Here is a 22,501-nt window from a genome sequence, read left to right on the forward strand (position 1 = left end):
CAGGTCTCATGTCTTTTGGTTTTCCTGGCAACTTTTTGAAACCCACAACAGAACATATACAGCTGAAGCAGTACCAAATGTATCTCAGAATAGAACTCGCCCCAACATTCAAATTGAGGGTATAGGATGAATTGAATGAAAAACAAACAGTCCTGGGTACTATTGTTCAAGCTATACAAGATGTAGTATATTAAATTATAATTTGAAACAAAAAAAATTACAAATTTAGGAATCTGTATACCAGTACCTAAAATGCATGAATGGCAGATTTGTGGTTTGCAGCAGTGTGTGCAACTGCCACAATAGACAAGAACCATTGCCAGCCGAGTACCTCGCTTCAATAAATCTCCAAGAACATGGAATTGGGACAAAGCAACAAAATGATCAGATTTTCTTTGGAAAAAGTTGACAATATGGATATTGAGCAACCAGGTGGGTAAAGCTCATTATGACCGCTTTCTTTTTAATACTGAGTTTGACAGATAGTATTTAAAGCAAAAGATCAGAATAAAACTACTGTAAATAAAGAATGGGAAATACCTTTTCAAGCAAAGTGTTCGATTTTATTCATTGTGCTTTTGCATGGGAGAATTTCTTGTATTAGCAATTACAATGCAACATTTCCAGGAGGCATGGCTTTTTTGGGAGTGCGGTGACAGAACAGGGAAGATCAAACAAATGACAAAAGCAATATTTTAGTAACCAAAAAAAAAGCTGATGCAATCAATGATGCAATGCAATAGCAATCAATGTCTTCGACAAAAGCAAAAATAATTTACGTGTGCACATTTTGGGGATTTTTTTTTAAGCCAAACACAGGTGCCACTTGTTTTCCACGGTTAACCTACATCTTCGACGAGCATAATGAGGTCCCAAATAAAAAACAACTAACATAATATCTATAGAGACTAGGTACATTGTCCCAGCACTTTAGACATTATATCCACAGATGCTGCCATTATAGGACCAGGCTCGTTGAGTGAAAACAATTAAAATCATGAACCTATAAGCCAGCCACCCTCATTTCTGCCATTTTAAGGAGTACAGGAGCGATGTGGCTCAGAATAACACGGATGTTACGTTTACACCGCTGTAACCTTATTTCGGCCAATACAGAAAACGATGGAAAAGGAATACATGGAGAAGGAAATGCATACTGATGAAGAGCAGGATGGAATTTGCAAATGGCACTCATCTTCATTGGTCGCCATACTTCCAGGGACATTATTCAGAGCCTGCGGCCAAGCACAGGAGCCAGCCAGGCGCTGAATGAGTTAACTTGATTTAATTTGAAATGTATTTAAATACACACAAAAAAATGTGCATCCTTGTGTTCTTGCCTTTAATATTTGATTAGCGTTTGTCCATGGAGGCTTCTCATTATCTGTTTCTAAAGCGCTGGAATATGTGTTTAGATAGTTCTAACTCTAAACCCCTCGAAAATAACACGGTTCTCTCAAAGGAAGAAGTTTTCTGGTTAATTTTTAAAACCTCCTTACTTTGCCCTCAGGTGGCTCATGTCTTACCAAGTTTTTTTATTACCAAGCATCAAAAACAAAAAAAAAAACAAGAGAAACTAAAGGAGGAATGGAAGATGGCGGCAGCGAGGAGACCCTCCAGAGACGCACGCAGTTTGCTGGTGGTGGGCTTCTCCTTCGACTCATTTTTCTCCTCAATGCTCTACGGCGTATTCCGTCGCGGTTGTTAGTCTGCCGCCAATTCGATACCATACACCGTTCTCCACTACGGTCCCGCAAAACACTGATCAGTCCAAGACCTCTTTCTTTCGAGTGAAAAAAAAAAAAAACACAAGAAGAAATTTGGAAGGTAATCCAAACCAAAAAATAATCCCAATGGTCCAACTGTAGCCCAGTGTGGTAGTTGTGTGATTCCGTATGAACCAAGCTGTAAGCTCAGTTAGAGGTAACGCTGTCCCGGTGTACGACATGGCCCCCCCCTCCCCAAAACCCCCCCAGAAATCCCCCATACCTTATAACAGTCCCTCCTTGTGGCATAAAAAACAGCAGTGGTGCACAGAGAAGAGAAAGCAGTCACTGGGGGGGAACGGGGACTTTGTCACTCTTTTTGAATGCAGCGCGCTTCGCTCACTCAACCACAAAAACAATGCAAGGGACACGGTGAGGAACAGCTGGTTCTCTGGAAAGCAGGACAGGGGGGGGGGGGGGGAAAGAAGAAATCAAACTTGTAAGAGAAGAGGGCAGTGTTCTTGTTCATGGGGTGTGCATGTGAGAATCTGAGTGTAGTCGAGAGCAATTTGAAAGTGGTGTTTAAAAAAGTTGAGAACTGTTGTGTTGGGTGTGAATGGATAGGTGTGTGCGTTTGTGTGTGCATGTGTGTGAGTGTTTGTTAGTGTGGGGTTGGAGGGGTTGGGGGGGAGCAGGGACGTCTACAGCAGGTCCACCCGGCGGTAGTACAGCAGGTATGCACTGCGCTCCGCAGATTGCTTCACCACGTGGTACTGGTTGATTACTTTCACAGCCTGGTCGTCGATGCGCAGCCAGCCGTTCAGACCAATGTGGAAGACATCTGTAGTGTAATGGCCGCCCGTTGCACTGTTTCCGTGGTGATAGACAACTGGGTTGGGGGCAATGGAAAACAAAGTCAGACCATATCATTAATATCTGCCCTGGTAAAGTAACAGAGTGTATCAAATTTAAAGTTAAGAAACAATCAATATTTTTCAATGAATTCCAACCACACCTGCAAATAGCCTGTACATTCTGAGGCCTTTCACCACTTTACTCCGCACTCCAGTGGACAACAGATCTGAAAGAAATGTATAAATACAAACACATTTATCTTTAGACCATTGTGACGGAATCCTAGCACCGTAGTTCGGTTTTAACAATCATCCTCTATGTGCGCAATGGAACTTAATATCACTGCATTCTTTCCCTTTGTTAAAATGTATTGAAACCATCATTCTACAATAAAATTTCAACCAGGAACGTTCGAGATGTGAAACGCATCTTGCTGCATATGTGCCAGAACTACGCCATGAAACACCTCCCCTAAATAGAGAGCAGTGTTCCAATCACAAGACTAAAGTGTAGTGAGAAGAAGTAATTAGTCAGAAGTTAGTTGTAGAAAACACCATTGGTCATCATGGGATGTTTAAATCTTAAATGTTCAAGGAATATCTCCCCAAAAGCCGGTGACAATATGTTGCCTTCCTGTTCCTTGTTGCAGCAGGGGGAGGTGTTTTTTTGAGGAACCGTGAAGGCTTTTGTACAACTGAGGGCTCCTACCTTTGCTGATTTCCAGATCGACAGGGTAGTCAATGTGTTTGGTCAGCTTCTGGCAACCTCCAGTCTTCTCAAACACAAACCTCTTGAGATGGAGAACCAGCACTGGGGGCAACTCTTCCAGAGTCACTCTCCGACTGATCTCAATCTATGGTGGGATAGAGAGAATGCCCTTAAGTGCTTCGGAAGGAAACCGCCACAGACCCCAAAGGATAGCCCCATAAAGTGCAATGCCATCTCAAAGTTGAATACAGGAAGGTTAACAGAACAAGCGGTTCTCTGTACTAATTGAGAGCTTTGATGTTGACTGAAGGAATGCTTAAAGTACCAAAAGGCAAGTTTAAATGTGTTTAGATAGTTACTCTAAAACCCTCAAAATGTTTTTTCTCAATCAAGGAAGCAGTTCAGTTAGAATGTTTCCCCAAATTATCTGCCTCTAGAACAAGGCTTATTCCCATCCTCAATTTAAAAAAAACACTCTAGCCAACTCCATTGCAAATTTGCTTTGCTATGACCCAGATGTTCCATGACAAAGCTCGGACAATACATGGGAAGCCTTTCTGTGTTTGAAAGACAAGCCATTATGCTCAATATACCATCAGTATTGTCAAGCTGCATGGCAAACTGCATGTAAGCGTTGTGTCTAACAATCTTTTTACTTTGAACTTGACAAAACATGACCAAATACATGACACATTGAAACTAGAGTTTTAAAATGGAGGTAAGAGAAGTAAGTATCATTACAGATAAGTATAGGAACGAAGCTGTACTCTGGGATCCGCAGGACACGGTCCAAAAGTCCTGCTGGACATCCGATACCCCATCCCACCTTCAGCTCAGCCAATCACGCTACCACGGTTTGGGCGACAAAGCCCAGGCGTACAGCCCAGTTACATTTAAGTACACATTTGTAAGGTAAAAATACTTTGAATAATTTATAGTCGGCTAAATCCCGCTCCTTGCTTTTATTTTCATCCATTTTGAATCAATGTACATTCTGTTTGGGGACTGAGCCAAAGGGGCTGATTGGTCACTGCTTTGGCTGTCACAGCCCCACATGACCGTTTCAGCGACTCAGAGGTCGCAGCACACAGGGAGGACAATACACTTTCTGTCAAGGTAACGACCGACCCCAGACCGGGAATCCGGGCTGATGCACTAATCGACGCCGGGTCAAGCTCGTTGAGAATCCGTCACAAAAATGTTGCAGCGTTGGAAGGTTTTAAATTATAGTGTGCACTGCGTAATTCATAGTGTAGCAGCGCGTCTCACGGATGAAAAGAAAACCTGCAGTTGTCTAGGGACATTGTTCACTTTGAGAGGGACGCCAATTTATATTTTGAATATTAGGTGGCTATTCGGTGCAGATTTAGCCTATTGTGCTTTTCTTCAATAGAACCACAATGTTGTACTTGCATTAGATGAAATGGACACGGCGGAGTCCTCACATAGTTGGGGACATTATACAGAGGACCATTCTGAGCTCTGGTTATATTTTGCTAATTTCTATTGGACAATTATTATTTTGGGCATTTAGTTTCCCTTGCCGTGCTTATTTCAACAATCTGATCGTATGAAGCAACACAGAAATGTAGTGTTATTTTCACAAGATCGTTTCTTACTCCAGAAATAGTTTGGATGACTACTTTTACTTCTATACAAGTCATTATCGTTAATTGTAATGACTCAAATAGTGAGGTTAATAAAGATATTGGCTTCTCTACAAACCTCTGCTTATTCCTTGAATGTTTATAGAAGTGCTTTTCGTTTTTCCTCTGAAGGGTACTTGAGGCTCCGAGTTATGTCTTGCCCATTGCTAACCTCCGAGAACAATCGTGGTACATCATGTTCTAGGCCAGCTTCTGCCCACAGCAATGCTATAAACACAGGGGAGGGGTGGACCCGAGACGGTGCACAGCAGCCGTACCTCCTGCTTAGTCTTGGAGGTGTAGCCCTGGACAGACTCCCGGGCCACAAGGGTTTCAAGGGCCTCCTGGACCGTGCGGATCTTCTCGGACTGGATGTCCAGCTGCAGGGTGAAGAAGGGCTGCAAGGTGGCCGACTCCTTGGAGTTCTGCTGGTACACCACGGATCTAACAGGGAGACAGTGGCAATGAGGATTAGTGGTGGACTCTTTGTGCCTGCCGTACAAATTATTCCCATTTGACAGTGTTCAACGTTGATACATTTTGCAGTTCTGACTGGAAATACTTCGGTATTTCATATTTTAGCATGTCATTAGAACTCCTGCGGAATAATCCTTGCAGTTAATCAGGTTGTTGGAATCTATCCCGGCCAGAGAGTGCAAATCAGACCCCAAGACCATTTAACCCAGCACTGCCTTTCTATCCGGGTGACATTGAACCAGGGAAAACCATCCTCTGGAAAGCTGGGGAAATGAGTGGGGGCTTGGAACGCGCCCAGCCAGGACCTCGTGCAGCGTGACATTTAGGCTTCCTACGCCGGCGCGACAAGCTTACTCCACTAGTCTGGAGACTCTTCAGTCTGCAAACGTGAAAACGTAGAACTTTGGCATTTAAGGCTGCGGACCACAGACGAACCACAGGGGCTGTTATTGTGACAAGAGCTGAAACCCAAAGGTCTGGTGCCTGGCTAGACGCACCCCGTAGCAGTGTCGTTTGCGATTGTACGGGGTATGCTGAGGTTGGTTCTTAGCAGCAACAGGCCCTATGGATCCAGTTAACCATGGCACAATACTATTCTGGCCCTCTGTTTATACGCCTTACATCGAGGATCACGCTTAGGAATACAAGTTTGAAGCCAAAGCCAAGATAAGGTTATAGGAGATGTGTGGAAAAGCCTACAGCATACCTGATGTGTCCCCCAAAAATATCAGTGATGGGAGTGCTGACAAAGTCAGCTTGGCGTGTGATGGAGGTCTTGTTTCGGGGTCCGACCTGCTCCCACTCCTCCTCGCTCTCTTCCTCCTGTTTGTCGGCAGCCTGTTCCTCTTCGGGCTGGGCCGCGGGCCCATTGCGGGTTGGGGATTCTGAAGGGGCCCAAAGAGAATGACAATAAACAATGGTAGTAGAGTTAGTGGACCAATGGTTTAAATAGACACCAGTTAGCTCTGAATTAAGTTACTCTCACTGTAGCCATCACTTTAGTTTGAACTTATTTTTTCCACTTATATCACAGAGTTCACTTGTCTACAAAACAAGGAGTTTAAAATGATTCAGCAAAAAAAAAAAAAGCCATTTAAATATTAATCTAGAATATAATCTTTTGTGACGGTAGAGTGAAAACAATTTAACTTGTAAATTAAGTAATGGAATCTCCAAATTAGTTTGGAGTCATTTGGACTACATTTGTAGAAAAAAAACATTTAAAAATATGTGCCTAGTTTCACTCTGGCCTCAAGCGACAATTGGTCTGGATGAGTGAGCATGGGATCGGTGTAGCATGCCTAGGAAGGGAGGCTGTCATCGGAGCTTCCGTGACAACGTGGACATATTCAACATGCCATATTAATATATCACAAACATGGCAAATACAGAGCAAACCAATAAGCAACAAAATAGCTCATCTTATTCTGAATGATATATGAAATGACCACATGAACACATAAGAGACTATGTTTGAAAGACACTTAAGTGAATTTTAAAACAAAGTACATACGTTATATTACACATATGCATTTCTATTTTGTGTTTACATCACTTCCCCTACATTTTATATTCTCAATTTGCATTATTTATGTATATATTTTGTATACATTTAGTCTGTATACAAGTATTCCTCTGGGTTAAATAGAGTACCCTTCTGTCTGCCAAAATACAAAAACAGGCTTCACTACTTTAATAGCACAATGAAGGTCAATGGGACGTTCATGCGGTTCAGTTATTTTTCCCTATGACATCAGACCCTTCTATGTTTCATTGAATTCCGATCATTCTGATGAGCATGTACCGTCTTCATGAGGCGAGATGAGTTTCTTCAAGGCCAGCATCTCCTCGTGCAGTCCGTTGAGGGTGAAGCCGAGGTATTCCTCTGCATCCTCTTGCCGACCCTGAACACACAGCACCGTTGCCCGCACCAATTAAACAGTGTTTCCTCACCTCGAATTGCCACAACCGCATTGACGCAAGGCACGCGTGTTGCACACACACTCGCATGAGTCAACCGGGAAACTTGTGCGAGTGTTCATGGAACGGGCTGGACACGCAAGATAAGATGAACCGAGAAGCGCTCATCAACAGAACTTGTGCTGAATCCACCAAATAGTTTCAATTTGAATCATGAATGAGTCAGAAATTGGCCCCATCAGCACTAACAAAAAAACATTTTGTTTACTGACTGCATATTACTGAGTACATAGAGAAGAAAAAAGGGTTCGTGAAATTTTTAATCTGGGTACGATGGCGAAGCAAAATCCTACCTTCTCGGAGAGACTTGACTTGATGAGTGTAAGTAGTCTATAAATGTACGTTGGCTCAAAGGGTACACCTGGTCGAATGTCTTTCACTAGCTTATCACCAGCAGCTGAGAATTGAACAAGAGCATTAATTACAAAATGAGAAAAATCCATGCCCAAACTTGAGGACGTCAGGATGCAGGCAGACCGACTTACCTTGATGTTTGGGTTTTGATGGCACGGGCATGTTGTTGAACTCATTTACAAGCCTAACACTGTTGGGAGCAGAGAGGTATACACAGTGATGTTACTGATCACGGTACGATTGCTCATTCACAATGTGGATAAAACCACCATCTGGATAAAACAGGTTTGTGTGATGAAGGAAGGAGTTCCGGGTTACTTACAAGTTGTCTATCATGGGTGTGGAGGTGCAAAGTCTCTTGGAGTCATTATGCAGAGGAATGGACTTCATTAAGTGATACATGGGTGGGCATGCAATCAGCGCCTGTAGGGTCTGAAAACTGAGTTAAGAGGAAACAGCCACTCTCCATTACGATTAACGTATCATTGACTACCATATGCTGCATTGAAACTTAACTTACAGAAGAGAGCATTCATTAAAAAAAGAAGCCTGCCATCACATACAAATGTCTCATTTTGAATAAGCCTGGGATGAAATAGAAGACCAAAAGATGTTATTTTGTATTGGTCACAGCATGGCATGAAGATGCTCCTCTCCCAACTGTAGAAATGTCAGGGAATAGGGAAAGCGTTTCTCTTTAGTCATCACTTTGCACATACTGGTCTGGTTAGATTAAAACACCAGACAACCAGGGATTTTCCTGGCTTTATTTTGGCGTCCTTCTACCTTGTCGTCCCGTGTTAAGACGTGACATCACAAAACAGTGGAAACCATTACATCGCTCATCTCAAATTGCATTGCATACCAAACAGAAGCAATATATTGTTGAGACAGGGCAATTTTTCATTCTGCCCATCCTCTTCAAGTGGATATGGTATTGAGCAGACAAAATGGGAAATTCCCTGCAATTATTGGGATGCATTCACACGACCTCTATAGACGTAGATATCAAGAGAGTATCAGGTCAATGGTAGGCCAAAGGGCACAATTACATATGTAAAAGGATACAGCGTTGATATAACACCAGTTCCCCTTGTTGATCAGTCCCCTCGGTTGTAAAGACACTGGTTTGTGTATCAACTTCACATTGTCAATAAGTTCTGGAAATGAAAAATGTTTAAAAACAAAATGAACAACTCCATGCAGTCAAATTAAATGTACCCTTCCAAAACGCATCGGTTTGGTATTATGCGGGCGTGTACCCACGGTTAACCAAAAGCAACCATGTCCCTTATTCCACTCTGCCCTCATTTGCAAATGACACAACTGGTTTGGATGAGTGTGAGCAAGGACAGGCCTTACTACTACCATGGTAACGTGGACAAGTATTCAACACAACGCATACACAACACAAATGTTGAAAAAAGGCATAGAACACCAATATGAGCAACAAAAAATTCAAAAATTGCAATAATTGCATCAATTGACATGTCCTAATCACTGATACAGAGGCAGGTCAATAGCTATATCAAATTATCCCATTTGCATTGTGATGACTACTCATGTTGCCGCAGAGTGACCATCCTAAGCACACAGTATTTAAGAGTAAAGGCAACTAAAAGCTGACATTTACAAGTGACTTTAGTTGGCCCCCCCTCTGGTCTGCAGAGCTTTGAAAAGGTTTTGTTTCCAGAGACCCTTTGAAATCACTCCAGGGGTCGGCTGAATCCAATCATACTAACATAAACATTTAGGCTATGACTGTTACATTCTGGTCGGGGGGAAACCCAGTCGGCCGCGTTTGTATACAGACCCCAGGCCCCGGTAGAAGGCTTGTTTGGGCTTCACCACATCAGAAATATGGCTCTTACGCAACTCATTAAATTTCTTTAGCTGCCAATCAACTTGATTAGCATCAAAATCCTCGAGTGAAGTTAACTAATATAATGAAAGACAACTTCAAACGATTCAAACAAGTAAACAATTTAAGCAAAACACTATCAATATTGGGTAAGGCTCACAAACGGGGACTCCAGAAACGTATCCAGTGACAGATGGAAGTATCCATCTTGTATGCACCATCAACACCTAGTGTTCAAATTGTTCATCTCAACTAAACATATGCACATTCAAGGCAGGTAATACTGCTGATTATATACAGTTATTGCTCATTATACTTGCCATAAATCATACGTTTTTAAATCATGACATAAAAGGGATCCTACGCATTTCTAGGACCCATAATAACAATAATATCCAATGTTACAGGGTGCAAAGAAAGCACAACCAACTCAATGCTGCCATCTGGTGGGGACAAACAATCATAGAGAAGTAACAATGTCTGGCTGCTGCCAGACACGCATACGAAACGATAGAACCCAAACCGGCCACAGGCGCCAATCTCGAGAAGACAAACACGTGCATGTGGTAATAACACTACCTGCAAGTTTTGGGGCCAAAGGATCCTCGGACACATGCACAGGGCTTTCTTTGACCTCCCCGGCTTTCTCCGGTTGCTTTGGCACCACGGGGGAGGGCGCCACGACCTCCACCACGTTCTTCACCTCCACAAACGCCTGAGGGCCCCCGGGCGGAGGCTTGGACTTGTGGAAAAGGCTAGCCCAGGATTTGGGAGGGTTGGCAGAAGGGGCGGACGACGCGTGAAGCTGCTCGGACACGAGTGGGGCCGCAGAGTCCGGGGAAGCAGGCTGCACGGGCCCCGGCGCCTCGCACCTGTCCTCCGCGGGCCCGTCCGTACCGTCCACGGCGTCGGGTTCGGCCAGCCCGTTGGCCACCCCAAAGTCCCCGGCCTCCTCTGGCGGCGCGGCGGCGGTGTCCGAGGAGGGTGTGGGGCCGGCCACTGACGCCGCGGGGGTTACGGGGGACACAGGGCAGGGGGAGGGGCTCTGTGTACCGCTGTCCAGACGCTTGGGGCTCTGCCGGCCCAAGAGGTCTGGCTGCTGATCGGCCGCCTGGGGGTCCTCGGTCAGCCCGCTGCTCTGAGAGGAGGCGGACGACGAGGACGCCGCGTTGTTACCGTCCGATAAAGAGGCGGCTCTGCCCGTTAAGTCCAAAGAGGATAGGCCAGGGCTAACACAAGTCCTCTGGTCGACTGTGGCCGCGGGGGCAAAACTGGCTTGAGCCGCCACAGCTGTTGGCGTGGCGCCGGAGACGGGGCCAGAGGAGCAGAGTTCGGCGCCCGACAGCGCCTGGGCAACCACATTGTCAACACCGTGGTTTGGGGCACCGAGTGCATGTCCATTCAGCAGCCCTGGCGCGGGCAGGCCGTCTGCCATTGTTCCCCCGCCCCCGCCGTACCCGGGAGACCCCTCAAGGTAGTTGTAGTATCCCGGGGGACGTTTTTTCTTTTTCCTTCTCTCCCGGGGCCCGAGGCCTCCAGACATGCCGTCCATGTCCTGGCCGTCGGGCCCGTCCTGGCAGTCCTGGCCGTCCTGGCCGTCCTGGCCGTCCTGGCAGTCCTGGCCGTCCTGGCCGTCCTGGTGATTGTCGACAGCGGACGCCATCGAGTCGGGACCATCCAGCATGTCAAAGTGGACGCAGTCCATCACGTCGGCGGGCGGGCCGGTGGCCTGCAGGGAGCTCTGTGTCGACGGGCAGCCCAGGATGAACTCTGGGGCCTGGGGGTTGAGGGTGCTGGACACCTTGAAGAGGGGGTCCTTCACCCCAATGGGAGTAGCGTCCATCACCTCATCCACGCCAAACGCAATGGGCTGGTAGTCTTCTGCTGTGAACGACATTACGTCAGCAAAGACATTGAAGAAAAAATAATTTCTGCCTGCCTCTCCTTCACAATAGATACAAAACCTTTCTCGTTAGAATCCATAAAATGATGCTATGTAATGCTGAACTTTGATATGCATTTTGATTTGGTTCAGACGTTTTTCAATAAATCCAAGATGACAAACTAGTAAAATGTGGACGGTCCTTAGCAGTAAGCCAAAAAGGCAATGAAAAATACTATGTAAACATACAATTCCTAAATTAAATAAGATAAATATGAATGTATTTTTTTTATTAACAAGCTTTACATTTGTGCTTATGATTTACTTAAGTCATCGTAACCATTATATCAAGAGCAAATAGGTTATTCTTAATAGAGCATAGTGATAAACCACATCAATAAGAGTCACTCAACATTCAAATTATAGGTTATTTAAGATTTTGTAAAGAGACCAAAAAGAGAAACGTTAGTAGGTGCAAGTCAGGTAAAACACATCAAATGCCCTTCAAAAGGATGCAAGAGTCGTCTTTGAAACATGGGTCCCAGACCCCAAGGTATAGCAAGTCAAAGTTGGAAAAGGATGGACTTCCTCCAATCTGCCAATTGTTAGTATTAAGAGAAAGAAAATACAGACAATCCTGCATGTGGATTGAAATCACAACTAAATTGAAGTCAGAAGCTGTACAGATGTTAGCAATCAAATAACTATGCCCATGTCAGTAAGGTTAGAATGGGATTGCTCAGTTCTTCGCAGAGGTAACAAGACATTCAAACCTGACCCCAAATGCAGAGTTAAAGCATTATTTACAAAAAGAGGATAAAAAATATAATTTTGTCAAGTGTCAGAGCATGCAGAGCTCTAAAGATTAAACAAACAGGCAGGAAAAGATATGGACATTGTTTAGAAAGCCACCAGTTATATAATCCTGGATTTAAATTTGTAAGCAGAAGTACGACACCTATTCAAGTCAGACCCCAAACTCACCGCAAACCTGCCGTCTCAAAGACTCCATAATGTAAGGTACAGCAGGAGTGCAGTGACTTCCTAAATAATCAATACAAATCAAGGTAAGGATCAATTGTTATATGAAGAGGCTGCCATTTAAAGAAAAAAAAACTGACACATTGGTGGCTTTAAATTTAATGAATGGTGAGGTTGGTTGTAGCTTTACTAATTCTCTGCCTAAACAGAGCTATCAGCCTGCCATTAAAAGTCCAACCAACTCAAGCTTTCTTAAATGACTTAAACACTCAAGTAAAATCATAAAGTCATGACATGGAATTATTTGCCTACCTCCAAGAGGACAGGTGCTGCTTATACAATTTGAAAAGTAACTGATGAACAAGTAGACTTACCAGTTGACTGACTGACACAGGGGACTTTGTCATTGAATGGAGGAAGCTAAAAGAATAGTTGAGGTCAAGAGGTTAATACTCAAATACATTGTGGGTTTGACTCACGTTCTACAAATAATATATAAATGATTGGCCAATTCTCATCATCCAGATGTATCGTAATGTTAACGATTCTCCTGGATAGATGTATCAAATGAGAACAATACAAATTGGAAATAATGTTGACTGTAAATATGGGCAATATTAAATAACAGTATTGTCTTTCAAATGTTGGCACACATGCAATCCAAAGTTCTATTATATACAAATGTTTCTTACCTCAACATAACAGCGTGGAGTTACAAAGAACTGATTGATTTCGTCAGGGCTAAATTCCCCAAAGATATACTGTGAAGAAAAAAGATAAACATTGCCAAAAGCATTAGGACAGAATATTTAGTAGTAATACTTGATTGAAATATAATTTCTGCCACTGGGGGTCTCTCAATCAAGACGATAGCAAAGTAGTTTGAATGTAGTTTAGTGACGTTGTGAAATAGTGTTGGATCATGGGAATTGTTGCCCTTAACACCATTGCTAGTTAAAATCTGCCCGATGTGACTGAAAATCATGTTTACGGACAAGTCATTGGATTAAGGTTTTATTCGGGTTACATTAAGTAACGTTTGACGTCATGTTATTTAATAGTAATGATATAGCCGCAACTACTAAAAGACTTCCCTAAACAATGGTCACAACCATAATGCAATCATATTGGTTGTGCAACACAAAACAATAACAATCAATGTTTTAAATGTGCAAAAGAGATTTAATAGAGCATGGCTGTAGTTTTTGCGATTATTTTGGACACAAAATTGCAAAAATATGTGTCTTCTGAAAAGGCAGTGTACTTTAGACCATCAGATTCAGTCAGGCAAACTCATCTATGGAGGAAACAATTTACTGAAGCTAGTAATGTGGCTTCTTCAGCTCAGCTCAGGGAACTGCCTGTCTTCGTGAAGACAACCAGCTTTCCTCTCTTGGCTATAATTAACTTAATCCCAGTAACACTGTAGCTGAAAAGCTCCAGCATATGCCTTCCATTGACAGTAGTGATGTTCCTCACGACTAGATTCAGTGAGTTAACCGGAAGCATTCTGAACAACTAGTCTACAAAAGAGAATATGCCTAGAAATCTACCAAAACGACGTCTAATCATGAGCATGCATAATTGACAGCAAAAATCTCTTGTTTTGATCAATGCTCCCATATTGGGAGAAAATCATCTAGGTGTAGGATAAAAAAAAATACCACAACGTCTATAACCGGATTTGGTGTTGACTTTTTAACTTATGGAACTGCTTAATGATTGGAATATTTATCTATACTTTTATATTATTTGGGCGGGACAGGCGGGACAACAATTAATTCTTAACAGAACTGGTCTTTCATGTATTGGTTATTATTTATGTTGCATGTATTTTGTTGTCCATACCTAAGTGTTGGTTAATGCTTAGTATTTATGAAGGAGTAATTGACAGTCTTTTACAGGCTATTTTAACCATGCAGTAGGCGTACCCATTTATTTATTTACCTTATATATCAATCTCCCCTCTGCCCCACAAAGGTCAGTTTGTTCAAGGTGCTCAAGCTTTGTCGTTGGGGATTCCCCTCCCCCTCCCTACAATAAATTAACTTTGGCATAATCTGCATTTAGCTTCCTCCTTATCTTTGGCTTTACTAAAATGTAGCCAATCCTTTGAACGCTTCCTTTGTCAGACATCAGATCAAGCTAACAATTGACCAAATGAAGCGTACAAGGGCATGATCCAATTCAATTCTTTTTAGTTTAGTTTAAGCGACTGACAGGCAACTCACTTGAATGAAAGGAGACATATTTTGGTGTTTTCCCAACAAGTAAACATAGTATACGAGTTCCAGAAAACATGTTTTTGAAGCTGTTTGCTGGAAATAGGTTTTAGGAAAAATAAATCTCGCCTACGGCTATTCCCCTCTGTTTCAGTCCCTTCAGAATGCGCTGTTTCTGGTGTCTGTAGCTTTAATGCAAATGAGCTGCTGCCCATTGACCAATGAGCTGTCAGAGTGAACCATAGCATGGAGGAGAAGTGATTGTTGCCATTTGCCGACTCCTTGAGCTCAATATCTATATAATAATAATATATAACGTATAGGTATTTATATAACATTATATCAAGGCCAAAAGCTATATGCGGCTCAGATGATATTATGATTCATAAAGACTGCGTCTCACGTCTCTGGTACTCCGACAACAAGTAATGACTCGTAGTGGGGGTTATCTCGGCCATGGTTGAGAAGAATTGGCGGAAAGGAACTTTGGCCTTGACTCTCTGAAGTCAATTTTGAACCGCGACATGGAGGAGAAAGGGACTGTGCCGCCGAGCTCCCCCCACCGGACCTGCGGGACTGCCGCAGAAGCTTTGGCGGCAGTTCAGCTCCCGGAGTACACCCCGCCGGTCTGCCGCCGAAGCTTCGGCAGCAGACCGGCGGGGTGAGCTCGGCAGCAGTTCGTCAGCTCAGCTCCGAGAGTACAATCCCTTTCTCCTCCATGTCTCCTCCTCCGGACTGCTTTTAATTCACCTATTCATATTCCAACAAATAAAGGTTAATAATCTCAAAAAGGCCAATACTGAGTCTACTTAAGTATTCAAGAAAAAGAAAAAAAAGAAAACTTTAAATTACTTCTAAATGTTTTGGTGATTACACATAACTAAATACACCGATGCATTTTAGGAGCACTTGTTACCAAAACTCGACAATTTCTAATCCTGTATAGTTTGTTGGTGGTGCAGGGTGTTACAGGTAAATGTCAGCTACACTCGAGAAAAAAATGCAATTAACTTAGTGGCAGCACAGTTAATCCTGTCACAGCATTAAATGTTGAGAAGGCAGGCATAGAAAATGCTACTCAAGCATATTATGCACATCTTTGCAAATGAGGCCCTGCAACACTGAAATGGCACTATAAGCAACAGTCAACTATAATCCAATGGCCTAATGACGTCGGCCATCACAACAGAAAGAATGTCCCTGTGCCCCTTTCCACACACATGCCAAACGTGCCACACTAAGCTTCTATTGCTGTTTAGTTAAACAGAGGATTACGGCATATTAGCCATCTGCATGATTTCCATGCAATCAACGTCACAGTTATATTGTATCCGTCTATTTGAGTTGTACTGTGGTCTACCTCAAACACTTGGCATTAATATCTGTGGTTGTCTCTTGACTGAAAAGTATATTTACATCTAGGTAGTGTTGTGGGACAGTTTTTTTCCTGTTTTATAATCAGTTGTTATTGGAGTCTTTTGTAAACAGGTTAGTCGAAATACTCCAGGTTATGTTGATATGTTATTTAACATTATTCACAAGAAGTTGACAAAGAAAAACAGCCACATTATGAAGATTGACCAATGGTTTAATCGGCCATCGGATATGTCCGTCACCTCCCCTTTCTCTATGATACAAACAAGCAGAAGCAGTTGACAACACAGACACTGATTGCAGTTTTTATTGTCAAACTCTCATTGTTAACACAAACCATTATATGTATGTGAACCACATGATTAACCCAAAGTGCTCGCAGGGTTTCCCATTCATGTATTTGACTGGTGGCCGGGCAGTCTAATTTCCACCACCACAATCTACAGCAGTTTTAAAAAAATACTGCAGCTACAGAAGATACTGCTACCGAAGAGGTTTGGCGCAAAGGTCTTCCTCGTATCGAAAACTTCAAAAGTATGGTAATTGTTTAACCCATTTAACGGCTGCTGCGCGGCGCAACATTGTATCTAGTACATAAGATACAAGATACAAGATACAAATGGGTTAAATGAGCATGCAACAAAATTGACATCTATTCACTGTGCAAAATGACTATTGTATTTCCCAGCACCACAACCGCAATGTAAACTATACACCTTAAAATAATAAACCAGGTGCATCTCTGGAGGGTAGACCACCAGAAACACACTTGGTCCATTGAGTGTGATTGACAGTTTGCCTGTGCTAACACGCCCCTTGATTTTTGAAGACGAAAGAAAGCACATATGTCAACGAAAGAAAACCGTGGTTCTGTGTGTCATTCACATGACTTTAGTAAATTCATGTTTATGACAAATTACCAACGAGTTATTAGTAGAAGGGAAGAGCTTTGGCAATTTGGTGCTGCAAACATAAGCACATTATCAAAGGCTCATCATCAAAGTCATAATCGTCCGCTTAGTTTTGTTGTAGTCCATTTATTTTATTCCTGTATCTTAAGACTCTAGCTCATGTTTTATGTGATTAATATAAAGCAGAAAACTAAAATTGTTTTTTCCATGAAAAACAATGTTCTTCTTTTAGGAATACAATGAAGGATTCTAGGATTGACCGTGCAGTTTTCATGACTAGAAAACCTGGAAATCTCATTGACACGTGGCAGGACAGTGATGCACTGGTGGAGTTTACGGATGCGCAATACAGCTAGACGTTTGTCAGTGTATGCAAGATCAACCCTTCAACTAACCCTAACCCTTTTTTTCTTAAAGAAATCAACAACGTCAACTCGAAAACTCGTTTTATATTTGATTGGACGTTTTAACCTTGTACTTTTAGCCTAGCAAGAACCAGTAAACTCAAAACTAAATCTTAAAATCGAGTGTGTGTGCACATTTCTAGAACTTATCTTTAGGTTAGTGAGGAAATGGATATGGAACAGGATATGAGATGAGATCTAAAATACATCTGAACAGATTTGTTGAACAAATTAAGTTAGATTAAGTTAGCACTCAAAAAAGTACCTATATAGGTAAGGCCGATGTATCACTACAGCATAAGTAAGTCAAATCAGTGCCTGATTGTGAAGAGGACCCATTGTAGTGGTCGAGGGAACATCAAAAACTCATCCAATGGCTCTCGTAAATGGCAAAAAAGTTATTATGCATACCATTTTACGTTCCCCTTCTGAGGGCATGGTTAGTAGCCTGGAGCACATCCTGATCATGTAAGGTCACGTGATCAGTCTGGAACTCTAGGTGCCCACATAGATTTCCTGAAATTACAATGTAATTAGGGCCAATCAGCAACTGTGTCGTAGTTGATGACATAAAATACAGGCCATCGCTGACAATACAGTAACAGCGTCTACCAAAGCAATAAGCGATAATGTTAACATTAGTATAGTAAACACAGCCAGAAAGGCAGTTATTACAGACCTACTCAATAAGAACTATTTAACAAGAACTACTGGAGTTTTTCAGTGTAAAATATACTTTCATTGTTCTTCTTTATCCCGTGTATCCACTGCAGTCTCAAAATCTATGCGGGCGTTGCTAGGGCCAGACTGATCCGTGTAGCGAAACATTGTGAGGTCACGTGATCAGGATGGTCTCCAGCCTACGTGTTAAGCAATTTGGGACATATTCTTAACTGCCTCCGCTCCTCTGCTAAACCAGATGTTGTTTTTCTGGAAAAAACAGGTGTAATGCCACTGATATTCCCTTTTACTTGGTGCCATTTTGATATTTTAGTAAAATGTAATTGATATGCAGAATTAAGGCAGAATTGCAGTCAAAAACATAGTCCTTTGGCAATGTAACCAGGTTAGGGCTGAAGGATTTATTGAATTCAAACCGACATCGCGATGTAAGAGAACGCGATATGCAAATCGCAAAGGCTTGGTTTAAAATCAGACTTATTGAGTGGAGATCAGTACGATTCGTATTTATTTCTATTTTACAATTCAATAGTTAAATTAAGATGTTATAATATCCATGCATCAATTCATCTCAACACATTTATATGCCGTTTATATGTTGACTGCTTCCAATGTTGTGTAGGTCATACTACAGAATGATTGCTTGTTTAGTGAATAAAAATAATCGCATACTAAATCGCAATATTGGTCGAAATAATCGCAATTTGATTATTTCTCCAATTCGTTCAGCCCTAACCCACGTCCTATTTTTCCAATATTTATTATCGTTATGACCAGTTTTTCACTGGCGCTCGCGTCAGGCTACTGTGATCTGCTAAATTTTTCCATTTACTTACGTTACCCAAAAGGACATTTCCCACCCCCGCTCATAATCAGGAGTTATTAATTGTGAAAGATACATTTTCGACCTTACCGTGGGGACAATGGCAATGAGAAAGCGGTTGAGTCGGCTAAGAGAGCTAGCCTGGAAATGCTAACTTTAGCTTAGCCAAGAGTGCATTCAAGAACAATCAATTGCAGATTTATGGTGATGGATTTTAATCCTGCAGCTATCACTTAGGCTAGAATGTTTATGTAAATGTTTTTCAAAAAAATGGATATCCAATGAATTCCTGCTTGACTGTTGAAACCTAGATGTATCTGCAATAGCTCAGCCCTGCCAGAACAGACCAAATTCGGCCAGGTTAGCAGTGACGACACAGCGATTGTCTTTGAACGAGGCTATGCCTTTGTGGCTGTTCGGAGCATAGAGAGACAACCATGTCAGAGAGCTCATAGCCCCACCCAAGCTCGCAGAGCATTCTGGATTTACAAGCATGTTGGACAAGCGAAAACGTGCCTCCTTTTACTTATTTACAGATTTATCAACATAGGAACGTTGCAGAAATGTCATATCCAGTGATCATTACCGAGTACCCCCCCCTCCCACACACAAACTATAACGATTCAAATTTTGAATCTTGAGACAGTATTGTACTTTGTAAATGTCAAGTGTACACCAATAGTATAGTTGTGGGATGACAGTAACAAATCTGTGGTAAAACATTGATTTGCAGCCCAATTCCTTGCAGATGGCCGTAATGTAGATGTTTTTTCCTTGTATCCAACTAACCAGCTGAAGATTTCACCCAAGTATATATGTCAATATAAATCATCTGGACCCAGTTAATCATTTTGGAAGTATTTCTAGATTGAAATCTCACACATCCTAAACAGCATTCAGTATTGTCACTAACTTACTGTCATATGTTCTACCGTTGGTATCCTACAAGTATCTGGTTGCCTTGGTTACAGAGTCCTAACATCATAATGTTGAGCATGTTCAGCTGAGGGCATATAGTTTGTCCTTCAAATGATGTTGCAGACTCAATATAATGTCTAGTACTATGATGAACAGATTAGTTTAAAATGATTTTAACTATATATATATATATATATATATATATATATATATATATATATATATATATATATATATATATATATATAGTTGCCTTACTAAAGTACTTATTGCATGCTGCTACACACCTGCACAACACGTAAACCACCATGTTTTGAGACTTGGTTTATGATTGCCAAATCCCAAAAGATCCAGTCAATAATTGACATTTGACCCATACATTCTATGACACAATTTTAGGATATGCGATCTATATTAGTTAATCCTGTTTGTATTATATTGCACAATTAATAAAAATCAAAAATAGAATTCCAAAGGATTGTGGTGAAGTTTAAACCGATTCAAGCAAACACAAGTGAGTGGTGTTATCTACCTGGTTCAAAGTGACATAGCCATATACCTCAATGTTAAATCGATTTTGACAGCTTCGAGGCAGAAGTTCACTTAACAATGGTTTAGGATATTTAGTAAGTCAGTTTATTGAAAAGCAGACCACTGACTCAGCACATATGTGCTTGGTCGCTCTTAAAATACGGGCCTATCCACATGATGGCAAACTTGTTGGAAATATTACACAACTTATGAGCTAGCGAGTTCAGTTTCATCTAACAATACAGGTGTTGAAGGCACAACGACAACTGAAGACATTGCACCCACAAGAACGAATGATGTGCAAGGTTCAAATGTATTTTTCCAATTAAAATTGCATCGAGATCAAACCTCTTTCAGCTAAGCTATGGCCCACGCTGTCGCATTTTATTTAGCTAACTAGCAAGCTAGCTCTGGCTATGCCACACCACCTATCTAAAAGCAGCTAGCAAGAATGCTACTTTGCAATATAGTCATCTTACTCTATGACTTAATGTGATATAATTTAATCTAATCAACTAATAAGAGTTTCAACGACGATTCGATTCTTCAATAACATGAAACGATCTCTAATTATTCATTACATAGGGCCCGTCTCAGCATTGAGCAGGTGGGTTATGTACATGAACGCAGCATTTATTTCTTTGAATTAACAGTATCAAATGGGTAACAATAGCGTTACAATAATCACACCTGCTACATCCCAGATGCAATAAATGAAATGAAAGGCAATCATTACAATCTCAATCTACAGCAAACCGCAAACGAAAGTGGACTATTTGAATGAGCGAAGACTGGGCCTGTCACCATGCTGGTGGCGTTTGAATGGGGGAACGGCTCCCTAGCCTTTATGGCAGCATTGGCAAGCACTTCCAGCACACTACAATGACACATGTACTCTAAGGGTTCGATGAAAGAACAGACAGTGGTGTGGAATGCAGGGCGTATGCAACACTGTTGTGGGTCAAGTGACGACAAAAACAAAGATTATTTGTGAGTGCAATAAGGTAGCGTAAGACATTCTTTTGCTTGCTAACGTTAGCTGCTAACTTACCTGGTTGCTGTGAGCAGCCATGCTTCCGGTGAGATTTTCTCCCCTCCTCCGATGAGATGAAAACTCTCCCAAGAAGATGTGATGGGGTGTTAGTAACCGTTAACAATGATGGCCTACTTGGACGTCATTCTCATTTTGCCACCAGTGTTTTGACAATTTGACTTTAAACCATTTTACAGCAAATCATGCTGCTCCCTTACTGTCATCGCCATTTCTAGCATTTTACTCCCTTGCTAGCTAGCTACCGCGCGGCTGGTGTATAGTGACAGTGACTAGCAGCATAGAATAACGAAACCCATTTCCGGCGAATTATTATTCGACTTTTAGCCTTCATAGTAAAAGTAGTCTCTTGGGACTTAAGTAACTTGGGGACTTGGGGGGACTTGTAAAAACTCAAATGGAAATGTAATATTTACCTATTTGAGGTTATTTTGATCATGGATTCCTTAACTTTTTTATATAACATTGGCATATTTGGGGAAATTGGCAGGTAAAGATGCCTGTTTTTGTATATAAGCATCAGAGTTATCAATATATATATAATAAATATATTATATATAGGCTAATTTGTGAGCTTCTCTATTGTTTCAAACCATAATGGGTTGTGAGTAACCTTTTAAATAAGTTCCACCCTCCGTGGACCCTAATTAGTGCATATGCCACATCAATTAGAGTTTAGTCTAAATAAAAAGCTCACCAAGCTTTCTCTCCTCTTGTAGATATTGCACCTTTACATGTATGATTGCTGCTTATTATTTTCATTGTCCTGTGAATTTAGCCACAATATCAATCAAATGTTAGAATCCGATAGCAGAACACCAATTCCATTCATGTTTAATTAACATCATTTCTTTCCCTTGCATTAACTGCTGTTAGTGATGTAGTAGTTTTACTTTGAAAAGCAAATAAACCTAAACGGAAACAGTTTATACACTACTTGTTTTTGCTGCTCTAGAAAGGACTCCGCGTGTTTGGCAGCCGATGGATTAGATTCAGGAGGATATCGGGCTTGTACATCGTGTCGTCACAACGCAATGCCCGCCTTCATTTCGGAAGTATAGGAGCATAAACATAAGAATCTTAATGGTAGTAAGAGTGTTTTAGTCATTGTCTAGTAATTAATCATGAAAATATTT

At 41.7% G+C, this 22,501-nt stretch overlaps 1 protein-coding gene across 2 annotated transcripts; it reads right to left on the reverse strand.

Annotated features, from left to right (window-relative positions):
* Positions 1–1,995: 1,995 nt before the first annotated feature.
* On the reverse strand, positions 1,996–21,585 carry usp10 (ubiquitin specific peptidase 10). Of its 2 annotated transcripts, none has more exons than XM_079736130.1 (15): positions 21,366–21,585; positions 13,143–13,211; positions 12,825–12,870; positions 12,454–12,513; positions 10,167–11,468; positions 8,795–8,886; positions 8,049–8,158; positions 7,858–7,916; positions 7,666–7,769; positions 7,197–7,296; positions 6,099–6,276; positions 5,194–5,359; positions 3,270–3,414; positions 2,722–2,787; positions 1,996–2,595 (listed from the first exon to the last, which is right to left on the reverse strand). In XM_079736130.1, exons 1-15 carry the CDS (start codon positions 21,384–21,386, stop codon positions 2,408–2,410), a joined length of 2,706 nt encoding a protein of 901 aa, XP_079592256.1. In that variant the 5' UTR covers positions 21,387–21,585; the 3' UTR covers positions 1,996–2,407. The 2 variants fall into 2 exon arrangements, with proteins under 2 accessions (XP_079592256.1, XP_079592255.1); XM_079736129.1 differs by having other exon boundaries at positions 10,167–11,471.
* Between the last annotated feature and the right edge of the window lie 916 nt (positions 21,586–22,501).

Source organism: Pollachius pollachius, assembly GCF_949987615.1.
Source record: "Pollachius pollachius genome assembly, chromosome: 5".
NCBI lineage: Eukaryota > Metazoa > Chordata > Actinopteri > Gadiformes > Gadidae > Pollachius > Pollachius pollachius.

What these genes read in the sequence shown, in the direction of transcription:
- usp10 (XM_079736129.1), bottom strand. Translation starts at nt 21,386, where the DNA reads ATGGCTGCTCACAGCAACCAG. An exon ending in TTTGAGACGGCAGGTTTGCG is followed by an intron (nt 11,472 to 12,453) that starts GTGAGTTTGGGG and finishes TGTCGTTCACAG; the next exon opens with CAGAAGACTACCAGCCCATT. An exon ending in AATGTACAGGCTATTTGCAG is followed by an intron (nt 2,596 to 2,721) that starts GTGTGGTTGGAA and finishes CCCCCAACCCAG; the next exon opens with TTGTCTATCACCACGGAAAC.